The 13200-nt window shown below is 49.8% G+C and overlaps 1 protein-coding gene across 1 annotated transcript in view; it reads right to left on the bottom strand.

The window, feature by feature from the left end:
- wnt2 (wingless-type MMTV integration site family member 2) overlaps positions 1 to 11128 on the bottom strand; it is a 43157-nt gene extending 32029 nt beyond the window's left edge. Inside the window, exon 1 of the mRNA XM_038781275.1 lies at positions 10873 to 11128. Coding sequence (XP_038637203.1) covers positions 10873 to 10955 — 83 coding nt within the window. The 5' untranslated portion in view covers positions 10956 to 11128. The remainder of the gene's footprint in view (positions 1 to 10872) is intronic.
- Positions 11129 to 13200: the final 2072 nt, after the last annotated feature.

Consider the following 13200-nt stretch of genomic DNA (forward strand, 5'->3'; position numbering starts at 1 on the left):
GGCTGATCAGCCTGATACCGCCTTCCACCGCATTAAACCTCATGTACAACTCTCCTGTCCTCTATCGCTCATCCCTAGCTGCTTTCCCCTCCTCCGTCCCATCCCACCCATCCCTGGTCCCATCCAACCCCTTCCCCCCCTCCCATCCCTCCCCCTCCCATCCCTCCTCCTCCCCTAACCTCCAGCATTCACTAAATAAACAAAAATCAAGTCTAAAGCACCAAGGCCCATGTTGTAAATATCTAATGGGATCCATTCAGCTCAGACTCAGAAATCCACTTACTGGAGAACTTCTTGTTGATATCATATGGAAAGTGCGTCGATTGAAGCTGAGGTATTGTCATCTATGTGGCATTTTTGATAAGGCCGCGACATAATTTGAACTGATCATCCAAAAAATCCTGACAATACTTTGCAGTTATCACAACTTACAGGTAAACTAAAACATTAATTCCATTTACCTGCTGCCGTGTAGGAGAATGAATTTCAACTAAGTTCTGGTCTCGATTGAGGATTGACGGTAATGACCCCTCCTATCCCATGAAGCAAGTTTGGGCCGAATGGTACTTCACCAATGATTGGTGCCTTACTTAGATAGAACTCTGGCAGCAAGAATGAAAGATGGGTTTCCCTGGGTTTCTGTGGCCATGACTCATCTTTCATTCTCACTCCACAGTATAAATATTTGCCACTTTCTCTGCCTCTGGCTTTGACAAAGGGGTCATCTGGACTCGAAACGTTAGCTCTTTTCTCTCCCTACAGATGCTGCCAGACCTGCTGAGATTTTCCAGCATTTTCTCTTTGGCTCCACTAGGCAAAATCATAGTCGAGGAAAACATACTAACCTGCGTTTGTGAATCACCAGAAAGTTAACACAAATCTCAAAACCAGAGGGATTATGGGGATATTAGAGTAATTTGGTTGGTTTTCGGGGAATAAATTGAATATGGGCAAGAGTGAGGTCTTTGCGATTCAGAATTTTATAAATTATTTCTGGGCGGCAAATATAGCAATGGTCAGGAAGCGGGTAGTGGGGGAGGGGTTGGTGTGGGAGCGGGTGGAGGCAGCCTCAGGTAAGGACATGAGTTCGGAGGCACTGTTAACGGCACTTTGGCCATTCTCTCCGGCCAGGCACTCCACAAGCCCAGTAGTAGTGACAGCCCTGAGGGTGTGGGGACAGTGGCGGCAGCCCATGCGGTTGGAGAGGGCACTGGTGTGGGCACCGATACGTGAAAACCATCGGTTCGCTCCGAGGGGGCTGGATGGGGGATTTCGGAGGCGGCAGCAGGCAGCGATCGAGAGATTTGGAAATCTCTTTGTTGATGAGGGCTTCCCAACTTGGAGGAGTTTGAGTTGCCAGGTGGGAATGGGTTCTGGTATCTGCAGGTCAGGGACTTTGTGTCGAGGCAGGTTACGACTTTCCCACACCTGCCGCACAAGGGGCTACAGGATTTTAAAAAATATTTTATGGGATGTGGGCGTTGCAGGCTAGGCTAGCATTTGTTGCCCATCCCTAATTGCCCGTGAACTGAGTGGCTTGTGAGGCCATTTCAGAAGGCAGGTAAGAATCTTCTGGAGTCACATGTAGACCAGACCAGGTAACGGTGTGGGTTTCCTCCGGGTGCTCCAGTTTCCTCCCACAAGTCCCAAAAGACATGCTGGTCAGTAATTTGGACATTCTGAATTCTCCCTCTGTGTACCCGAACAGGTGCCGGAATGTGGCGACTAAGGGCTTTTCACAGTAACTTCATTGCAGTGTTACTGGAAGCCAACTTGTGACAATAAAGATTGTTATTTTACCTCCCCCATGTAAGAATGTAAATATACAACATTGCTGAAAGATTTCTTGTTCTGTTAGGTACAATGGCCCTAAGTAAAATTAATATATCCTTTAGTTACAGATAAAAGTGAATATGAGTAAATGGCCCTATGGGTGCTCTGTTGATGTGGGGCATGGCGATAATAAACATAGAACCAATCATTGGTGAAGCAGCATTAGGTCCTATTTTCCTCCTTGGAGGACATGGAGATGCTCCTGCCATTCCCCGATTCAGACTACAATTCAGTAGAAATAATTTTTCCTTCAAGGTATCAGGTCAATGGAATCCATATTTTTGTTTACCAGTATGTTTTGGTAGCTGCAAATTATTGTTTTGAATTTTTTTGGAGAATCTGTTCAAATGATTTCTTGCTCTTATCAAGAAATCCACACAGTTGACAGTACTTCAAACTCAAGCTGTGCTCCACAGCTATGATGCATCTGAAGTGTTTGGGATTCCACTCATTGCTGCGATGCTGAAAATTAACCCCTTCTTCAATATTCACTTTCACCTCCTTGACAAATAAAGAAAATATAAAAATGCCCCAGAAATGTTTGAGTTCTCAAAGCAGATTGTTCATTCTAGAGCACATTGTTGGAACCAACTAAATTATATTTTTGCATCAGGCTATGCCATTCCATTCTGTCCTCCAAAGATGAAAAGTAATTATAAATACAATGTATGCTTATTTTAAAAACAGAAAGTGAAAATGTATTGACAGACAGCAATCTGCTCTGTTACATTTTTCCAGATCGTAGGGTGAGTTTGTGACTTGATCATAGAATCTCTACAGTGCAAAAGGAGGCTATTTGGCCCATCGGGTCTGCACAGACCCTCTGAAAGAAAGAAGCCCACTCTCCTGCCCTACCCCGTAATCCCACCTAACCTGTACATCCCTGGACACCAAGGGACAATTTATCATAGCCAATTTACCTAACCTGCACATCTTTGGACTGTGGGAGGAAACCGGAGCATCCGGAGCAAACCCACGCAGACACAGGGAGAACGTTCAGACTCCGCACAGACAGCGACCTAAGGCCGGAATTGTCCCTGGCGCTGTGAGGTAGCAGTGCTAACCACTGTACCACCATGCCGTCCCAATCAAAGTGGAGAATGTGGCCATTACATTATCATATCACTCCTTCCCAGAGGAAGAGAAAGAATCAGAATGTGAATAATCTTAGCTCATTCTGGCATATGACCGTGCTGTTAAAAAGAAACAGATGGAAGATAATACCTAACCAGGAGTAAATGAAGAGCACGCGGAATGAAAGACTGAAAATTAGAGAAATGAACATGTTACAAATTGAATTATTGAAATCAGACAGTACATATCACAATTAAAAAAGCTTCATCCTGCAGCCGTGAGATTAGTGTACAAGTGATTGATGGTGCTGGCCAGAAGACAAACAAAACTAGCACATGAGTGTATTCTTGTGTGGCTGAGGAAGGAAAAGCCCTCTCGCCTGGAAAGGGACATTTACAAGGACATTCCTGAAGTTACTGGTTGCAGCTTAAAGACATAAAGAAGATAGGAAATGAGAATGAGCAATGTCAGAATGTCAATTTGCGACGGTGTGAAGTTCAATTTCCCTGTTTCTTCCATTCTTCCTGTTCGAGTTTTCAAAATGCCATTATTCAGAATTGGTAAAGAATAAATTCCACGAAAAGGAAATGGCAAACTGTTGCTAAGCTAGTGAGACTCGGCGGATGAATGAACACAGAGGGAAATAATTGAGGGTTAGGCAAATGGCGTATGTTAAGTATGTGGACAGCCGAGGAGAACATGGTAACAGAGATTTGGAGCCAAGTTTAAAATATTCAATTAGGAAAGCAAGGAACAACTACGAAACTAAATTATCAAGGAACATGAAACAAAATCCTAAAATACTTTGCAAGCATATAATTTAAAAAGGAAGACTGTGATGAGAATAGGAACATTAAGGGGGTCAGACAGGATAATGTCACAGGTAACAATAGAGAGATGGCAGAAATATTAATTCATTATTTCACTTCAGTGTATGTCAGGGCGAGAGAACAGAAATGATATCGAATGATGAGATGAAAAATTAAATAAACGCAGTTAAGATAAAAAGGGGATGTAAGGATTAAAGAGTATAATGCTCGTGGTCCTGCAATGCAACCACATATTTTAAAAGGATCTATCGAAAAGGTTGCAGAAGCATTACTGCAGAGGTGACTTTGTCTATTTAGTCATTCGTTAAAAAAGCTGCAGTGCCAGAAGACTGGCAGATAGTTAATATCATTCCTTTGTTTACGAAAGAGGACAGAACATGTCCAGGGAATTGGAACACAGTCAGCTTAATATCGACATTAGGTAAAATAATAGAATTAAATCTAATGAAAAGAATAGAAGAACACCTAAAAATTAAAAAGATAACAATGAATAGTCAGCAAGTGTTCCAAAAGGGAAAGTCTTGCTCAACAATTTTAGTGTTTATTTGAGGAAGTAACAAGGTAAACAGATAATGCTAATGCTGTAGATATTGGTCAGAATTCACTGTCCATTTGGGATTCTCTTTTCCCACTGGCAGGGCAGCCCTGCCCGTGGTTTCCCGGCAGAGTGGGATGGCTTCAATGGGAAATCCCATTGACAAGCGGTGAGAAGAGAGAATCCTGCCGCCAGCGGACGGCGCGCCGTTGTGAAACACATGGCTGGGGGACTGGAGAATCCGTATCTGGATACTCACAAAGGCCTTTGATAAGATGTCACATAATAGACTAATAAATCAGGTCAGAGAATGTGGAGTCGGGGGGAAAGTGGCAGAATGGTTTGATACCTGGCTTCAAGACAGAAAGCAGAGAGTGGAGTGGGAAGAAAGGGTAGTTATCCAGAATGTGGACATAAGATGGGAAGAGATGTTCTCCAGGGTCGGTGCTGGGACCACTGCCATTCCCAATTTACATAAAAAAATTTTTTTTAGAGTACCCAATTATTTGTCTTCCAATTAAGGGACAATTTAGCATGGCCAATCCACCTACCCTGCACATCATTTGTTGGGGGGGGGGGGGAGGGGGGTGAGACCCACGCAGACGTAGGAAGAATGTGCAAACTCCACACGGACTGTGGCCCGCATCAAACCCGGGTCCTCAGCGCGGTGAGGCAGCAGTGCTAACCACTGTGTCACCATGCCCACCCTACAATTTACATTAATGATTTGGATTCTGACATCAAAAACACAATTTCTAAATTTAAAGCTAACACAAAATTGTGTGTGTGTGTGTGGGGGGGGGGGGGGGGGGGGTGGTGGGATAGTCAATACTGAGGAGGACTTTACTAAATTGCAGGAGGACGCTAACGAGTAAACAGCTGACAAGTTAAGATACATTTCAGGTTGTACGTTTTGATGGAGGAAGAGGGAGGTAATTTATTACTTGGATGGTGCAAGTCCAGGTGGGGCATGGAACAAAGCGATCTTGGATTACAAAGATACCAGTCAGTAAAGGTTGATCAGAGGTTAGCAAGTCCTTTAAAGTATTGAACCACATGCTGAACTTTATTTCCAGAGGCATAGAGTGAAAAGGTATAGAAATTACCCCCAACATGTGTCAAACCTTGGCCCTGGGTGGTTGCCATATTATAAAAAGCATATAGATGCACTGGAGAGGGTACAGAGAGGGTTTACAGAGAGGGATGGTTTAGCACAGGGCTAAATCGCTGGCTTTGACAGCAACCCAAGGCAGGCCAGCAGCACGGTTCAATTCCCTTACCAGCCTCCCCGAACAGGCGTGGCGACTAGGGGCTTTTCACAGTAACTTAATTTGAAGCCTACTTGTGACAATAAGCGATTTCCATTCATTTTAATTTTCATACAAGGATGATGCCAGAAATGCGCGGGTTTACGTATCGGGAAAGCATTGCCAGGCTGGGTCGCATTCAGGTATTTAACATTATTCACGGTTTTGATGGAGTGGGTACAGGGAGAAAGTTTCCTCATGTGGGGAAGAGCATGGCTAGAGGTCCTCATTATAAGATAATCGGCAAGAAATCCATTATGGAATAGAGAAGAAACATCTTTACCCAGCCAGAGTGTGGTGAGCATGCAGTTGCTGCCAAGGCGACTTGTGCAAGGGAATAGTATGGATGCATTTAGGGAGAGGTTCGACACATGTTTGAGGGCGATGAGAATCGAGGATTATGATGAGAGATTTAGATCAGGGAAGGTGAGAGGGTCATAAATATCTGTACGGATTGGTTGAGCCAAATGGCCTTTTTCTGCGTCGTTTTTCCCATCTAATGTAGTTATCCTATGTAATGCTACATAGTGCTATCATATGCAATGCTATCTATCATATACAATGCTATCATATGCAGTGCTATCCTATGTAATGCTATACAATATCTGTAATAATGTATTTTAAATATCTCAGTATTTCAGGTACACCTGTGGAAAGTGCCTAATACAGGGACCTATCCAACGGTGTTAACCCCGGTTTTGCTCCTCTTGCTGTTGGCTGCTTTGCTGTCGGTTATTCGCGACATCGAAAACAGAAGTGTTGTTAAACGCAATTGCAGCGGGATAAAGCATTCCTGATCAACCCAGGGTTTTTGGGACACATTTCAGGAGATTACAGCATCGCCTCAATTTCAGGGACTTGGGGAAGAATTTGTATCATTTGCCGAATTTGGTCGAAGATTTGTTTCCTGACACGTTTGTGTTTAAATTGACATTTAGTACTGACCGAGTTGGAGCTGCTGAAAGTTTGTGGGTTGAGGGGGTTGAGGGTGTGGGTTGAGGGTGTGGATTGAGGGTGTGGGTTGAGGGTGTGGGTTGAGGGTGCAGATTGAGGGTGTAGATTGAGGGTTTGGATTGAGGGTGTGGGTTGAGGGTGTGGGTTGAGGGTTTGTGGGTTGATGGTGTGGGTTGAGGGTGTGGTTGAGGGTGTCGGTTGAGGGTGTGGGTTGAGGGTGTGGGTTGAGGGTGTGGGGTGAGGGTGTGGGTTGAGGGTGTGGATTGAGGGTGTGGGTTGAGGGTGTGGGTTGAGGGTGTGGATTGAGGGTGTGGATTGAGGGTGTGGGTTGAGGCTGTGGATTGAGGGTGTGGGTTGAGGGTGTAGATTGAGGGGTTGCATTGAGGGTGTGGGTTGAGGATTTGGGTTGAGGGTGTGGGTTGAGGGTTTGTGGGTTGAGGGTGTGGGTTGAGGGTGTGGGGTGAGGGTGTGGGTTGAGGGTGTGGGTTGAGGGTTTGTGGGTTGAGGGTTTGTGGGGTGAGGGTGTGGGTTGAGGGTGTGGGTTGAGGGTTTGTGGGTTGAGGGTGTGGGTTGAGGGTGTGGATTGAGGGTGTGGGTTGAGGGTGTGGATTGAGGGTGTGGGTTGAGGGTGTGGGTTGAGGGTTTGTGGGTTGAGGGTTTGTGGATTGAGGGTGTGGGTTGAGGGTGTGGATTGAGGGTGTGGATTGAGGGTGTGGGTTGAAGGTGTGGGTTGAGGGTGTGGATTGAGGGTGTTGGTTGAGGGTGTGGGTTGAGGGTGTGGGTTGAGGGTGTGGGTTGAGGGTGCAGATTGAGGGTGTGGATTGAGGGTGTGGATTGAGGGTGTGGGTTGAGGGTTTGCATTGAGGGTGTGGGTTGAGGGTTTGTGGGTTGAGGGTGTGGATTGAGGGTGTGGGTTGAGGGTGTGGGTTGAGGGTGTGGATTGAGGGTGTGGGTTGAGGGTGTGGGTTGAGGGTGTGGTTGAGGGTGTGGGTTGAGGGTGTGGGTTGAGGGTGTAGATTGAGGGTGTGGATTGAGGGTGTGGGTTGAGGGTGTGGGTTGAGGGTGTGGGTTGAGGGTGCAGATTGAGGGTGTAGATTGAGGGTGTGTGTTGAGGGTATGGGTTGAGGGTGTGGATTGAGGGTGTGGGTTGAGGGTGTGGTTGAGGGTGTGGGTTGAGGGTGTGGGTTGAGGGTGTGGGTTGAGGGTTTGTGGGTTGAGGGTTTGGGTTGAGGGTGTGGGTTGAGGGTTTGTGGGTTGAGGGTGTGGGTTGAGGGTGTGGGGTGAGGGTGTGGGTTGAGGGTGTGGGTTGAGGGTTTGTGGGTTGAGGGTGTGGGTTGAGGGTGTGGGTTGAGGGTTTGTGGGTTGAGGGTGTGGGTTGAGGGTGTGGATTGAGGATGTGGGTTGAGGGTGTGGGTTGAGGGTTGGTGGGTTGAGGGTTTGTGGGTTGAGGGTGTGGGTTGAGGGTGTGGATTGAGGGTGTGGATTGAGGGTGTAGATTGAGGGTGTGGGTTGAGGGTGTGGGTTGAGGGTGTGGATTGAGGGTGTTTGTTGAGGGTGTGGGTTGAGGGTATGGATTGAGGGTGTGGGTTGAGGGTGTGAGTTGAGGGTTTGTGGGTTGACGGTGTGGGTTGAGGGTGTGGGTTGAGGGTGTGGGTTGAGGGTGTGGTTGAGGGTGTGGGTTGAGGGTGTGGGTTGAGGGTGTGGATTGAGGGTGTGGGTTGAGGGTGTGGGTTGAGGGTGTGGTTGAGGGTGTGGGTTGAGGGTGTGGGTTGAGGGTGTAGATTGAGGGTGTGGATTGAGGGTGTGGGTTGAGGGTGTGGGTTGAGGGTGCAGATTGAGGGTGTAGATTGAGGGTGTGTGTTGAGGGTGTGGGTTGAGGGTGTGGATTGAGGGTGTGGGTTGAGGGTGTGGTTGAGGGTGTGGGTTGAGGGTGTGGGTTGAGGGTGTGGGTTGAGGGTGTGGTTGAGGGTTTGTGGGTTGAGGGTTTGGGTTGAGGGTGTGGGTTGAAGGTTTGTGGGTTGAGGGTGTGGGTTGAGGGTGTGGGGTGAGGGTGTGGGTTGAGGGTGTGGATTGAGGGTGTGGGTTGAGGGTTTGTGGGTTGAGGGTGTGGGTTGAGGGTTTGTGGGTTGAGGGTTTGTGGATTGAGGGTGTGGGTTGAGGGTGTGGGTTGAGGGTTTGTGGGTTGAGGGTTTGTGGGTTGAGGGTGTGGGTTGAGGGTGTGGATTGAGGGTGTGGATTGAGGGTGTAGATTGAGGGTGTGGGTTGAGGGTGTGGGTTGAGGGTGTGGATTGATGGTGTTGGTTGAGGGTGTGGGTTGAGGGTATGGATTGAGGGTGTGGTTTGAGGGTGTGGGTTGAGGGTTTGTGGGTTGACGGTGTGGGTTGAGGGTGTGGGTTGAGGGTGTGGGTTGAGGGTTTGTGGGTTGAGGGTTTGTGGGTTGAGGGTGTGGATTGAGGGTGTGAGTTGAGGGTGTGGATTGAGGGTGTGGGTTGAGGGTGTGGGTTGAGGGTTTGTGGGTTGACGGTGTGGGTTGAGGGTGTGGGTTGAGGGTGTCGGTTGAGGGTTTGTGGGTTGAGGGTTTGTGGGTTGAGGGTGTGGGTTGAGGGTGTGGGTTGAGGGTGTGGGTTGAGGGTGTGGGTTGAGGGTGTGGGTTGAGGGTGTGGGTTGAGGGTGTGGATTGAGGGTGTGGGTTGAGGGTGTGGGTTGAGGGTTTGTGGTTTGAGGGTCTGGAGAGGGGCTCCTCTCTCTAACCGGTTTGAAGGTGGCAGATATTAACCAGGAGAGTTTGGATCCTGCCCTCAGCTCCCAGTCCTGGCGCTCCAGCAGATTCAGATCACACATTGTACATTTATTATGAAATACAGGCTCTGTCTACCAGCAGGCATTGGTTAAGTTTCATTTTAATCCAGAATTTCGTTGATGTATATTGAATTTGACAGATTAAAGGGAAAACCTCAGGCCCGGGATGAAGGTCTAATAGTCACACCTCCCTCTACACTGATCCAGTCCCGGGGGAGACAAGGAAGATGAGAGAAGCGGGACCAGGAGTTGCCTGAATCTAGAAGTTTCCCTCTTGTCTCCCACTTCACACAATCTCCAGACTGACTGAGATTCCAAATCCAACACATTGCAGCCCGGAATTCAGCCTGGAGAGTGTTTAATGGGGTCCAGGGTCCAGGGTCCGGCCACAATTGGACACCAGCCGGTTGTGTGGAGGGGGTTTGCGGAGCCTGCGGGAGGAGCCCCTGCCCCGGGTCAAACTGCAGCCTCTGGATTGTGTCCCCCCCCCCCCCCCCCCGGGGTCTGGTGTGTGTGTGTGGGGGGAGGGGTTCCTGGACATTCCTGTCTTTTCGGATTGTGTGTGTGGAAGCGGAATTCCCCCCCAAGTTGACATTCCCGCTGGGCTGGAGGCAGCGTTTAAAATCGCACAAACTGGGAAAGTTTTCACATAAAGTCTGGGCAGATTGCAGCGCATTTTGCAGCAGACAGTAAACTGGGTGTCCCTGACCCCCGGGGGGGGGGTGTCTCTGACCCCATGGGGTGTCTCTGACTCCCGGGGGTGTCCCTGAGCCCCGGGGGGGGGGGGTGTCTCTGAGCCCCGGGGGGTGTCTCTGACCCGGGGGGGGGGGGTGTCCCTGACCCCCGGGGGGTGTCTCTGAGCCCCGGGGGGGGGGTGTCTCTGAGCCCCGGGGGGTGTCTGTGACCCCCGGGGGGGGGGGTGTCCCTGACCCCCGGGGGGGTGTCCCTGACCCCCGGGGAGTGTCTCTGAGCCCCGGGGGGTGTCTGTGACCCCGGGGGATGTCTGTGACCCCGGGGGGTGTCTCTGACCCCAGGGGGTGTCTCTGAGCCCCGGGGGGTGTCCCTGAGCCCCGGGGGGTGTCTCTGACCCCAGGGGGGTATCTCTGACCCCCGGGGGGTATCTCTGAGCCCCGGGGGGGGGGGGTGTCTCTGACCCCAGGGGGGTGTCCCTGAGCCCCGGGGGGGTGTCTCTGACCCCAGGGGGGTGTCCCTGACCCCCGGGGAGTGTCCCTGAGCCCCAGGGTGGGTGTCTCTGAGCCCCAGGGTGGGTGTCTCTGAGCCCCGGGGTGGGTGTCTCTGAGCCCCAGGGTGGGTGTCTCTGAGCCCCGGGGTGGGTGGCATTGGCTGTTCCTAAACTCTGGATATCTTTCAGCACTGTCCAGATGGGAGAGCGTTCGGGGTTAGGGGCCAGAAGGAGGTCAACCCCCCCCCCCCCCCCTTAAGGTGTAAAGATCCAGGCTGCCCACTGTCCCCCACTCAAGCTGGCAGACCGGGGCATTGGGCACTGCCAGGGCATCTCTCGCTATTCTCAGTCACTTACCACCATGACGAGTGGGCTGGAGGTGGGAGCCACACCGCGATGGCCAACAGCGCCAGCCACAGCTCCCGGAGCCAGGGGCTCATGTTAAAAAGCTGCAAACCGGCCCCGGGCCATGGTCGCCATTCGCTGGATGCCGGGGCCAGTGGGCGGCTGGGCTCCTCTCCAAATCTTCCCGGAGTGTAGGGAGCAGCTCCCTGGGATTGGACTGGGAGCGGATCCTGCTGCAGGGGACATTCCCTCTTCACCTCTCCAAGCAGCACTGGCTCCAAGTCCCGGTCCTGTCCTGTGTCCTTGTTGGACAGAGCAATGGGTTTTTTTGGGGGGAGGGGGGCAGTTCTCGGCTGTGGTCACAGGAGGGGTGGGACAGGCAGGTCCTGTGGATGCAGGTTAGAGGTGAAATTATTTAGCAGCGAAAAAACAAACTCTAATTCAAAGCGTCAGCAGTTCATCATTCTCATAGGAGGGAGCAAATGCTGCTCATGGTCAGAGGACAGCATGTTAACCCCTTCCAACTAAAACCAGCAGCTTGTCTTCAATATTGTACAGTATTGAATAAGCTGCAATCTAGACAATGTTAAACCCCCGCCGAGGTTCATAGGGAGCCTTTGATCTGAATAAAGACTCGGACGATATTCCCCCATCAACTGCCGATAAAATGTGGCTTTGGAATTAATGGGAGCATCAAAATCCCTAAATTAAATCCCATGGTTGAGAGTACACAATAATTGAATTAATAAACCAGACACATCTAGGAGCAGGGTGACAATGAATGAATTCTTGCCTTTCCATAACTCCAGATATTAATATTATTGATCTTCCTCAGATATAGTGGGGGCGGGGGGGGGGGGGGGGGGTGCTGTCTGGCGGTGCCTGTGGTGTCAGCTCCTTTGAGCTTGAAGAATATCCTGAGGTTTTGTCACAACTCGTTAGGTCAGCCTTTGATCTGGGCTCTGGAGAGAATGGACAACATTGAGGTTGTGAGAATGCAGCTCTGGGGGTGGAGGTGGGGGGTGGTGGTGGTTGGGGGGGGGGGGGGATAGGTCAGTTGCCAAGTCCCGATGAACAGCCTGGTTAATCAGTGTCCACTTATTTCCAATCAAACAAAACCTACAGAGTGGACGCCGTAATCTGCAGCGTGACTTGAGTAAATCCATTGCCACCCACATACCTTGTCATAGTAGATCAGTAACGTTAACCATCCCTGCAACAGCAGAAAATGTTTCTTTACCAGCACTTGTGCAGAATCCCAAGTTGTTTCAGCCAGAATGCTGGGCTGGATTACTGTTTTTGTGTTGATATTAATCATGGTAGCATTGTGGATAGCACAATGGCTTCACAGCTCCAGGGTCCCAGCTTCGATTCCGGCTTGAGTCACTTTCTGTGCGGAGTCTGCACATCCTCCCCGTGTGTGCGTGGGTTTCCTCGGAGTGCTCCGGTTTCCTCCCACAGTCCAAAGATGTGCAGGTTAGGTGGATTGGCCATGATAAATTGCCCTTAGTGTCCAAAATTGCCCTTAGTGTTGGGTGGGGTTACTGGGTTATTGGGATAGGGGGAGGTGTTGACCTTGGGTAGGGTGCTCTTTCCAAGAGCCGGTGCAGACTCGATGGGTCGAATGGCCTCCTTCTGCACTGTAAATTCTATGATATCTCGTGTTCCCAGCAAATATCTGTCATTTTCCTCTCGCCCATTTAGCGTTGATATCGGTCCTGGAGTTTCAGTGCAATCAATCCCCCATTCAAGGGTATTAATGTTACCCGATGGGGAGGGGCAGTGTTGTAGTGGTATTGTCACTGGGCTAGTGACCCAGAGACCTGGACTAACGCTCTGGAAACCCAGGTTCCCATCCCAGCATTGCAGATGGTGACATTTGAATTCATAAAAAAAACCTGTCATTAAAAGTCTAATGAGGACCATGAAACCATTCCCGATTGTCGTTAAAACCCATCTGGTTCACTAATGCCCTTTAAGGGAGGAAATCTGTCGGCTTTACCTGGTCTGGCCTACATGTGACTCCAGACCATGTGATTAACTCTTAAAAAGCCATTCAGGGCAATTGGGGAAGGGAACAAATGCTGACTGTGCCTGCGACAGCCATCTCTCATGAAAGAATAGAGGACTTGAATCTAGCATGAGGAATATAGACATTCTGGAACGCTGTGTCCCTACAGATAGAAGTCTTACAACAGCAGGTTAAAGTCCAACAGGTTTGTTTCGAATCACTAGCTTTCGGAGCACTGCTCCTTCATCAGGTGAGTGAGGAGGATTCGCCTGAGGAAGGAGCAGTGCTCCCAAAGCTGGTGATTCCAAACAAACCTGTTGGACTTTAAC

Source organism: Scyliorhinus canicula, chromosome 20, assembly GCF_902713615.1.
Source record: "Scyliorhinus canicula chromosome 20, sScyCan1.1, whole genome shotgun sequence".
Taxonomy (NCBI): domain Eukaryota; kingdom Metazoa; phylum Chordata; class Chondrichthyes; order Carcharhiniformes; family Scyliorhinidae; genus Scyliorhinus; species Scyliorhinus canicula.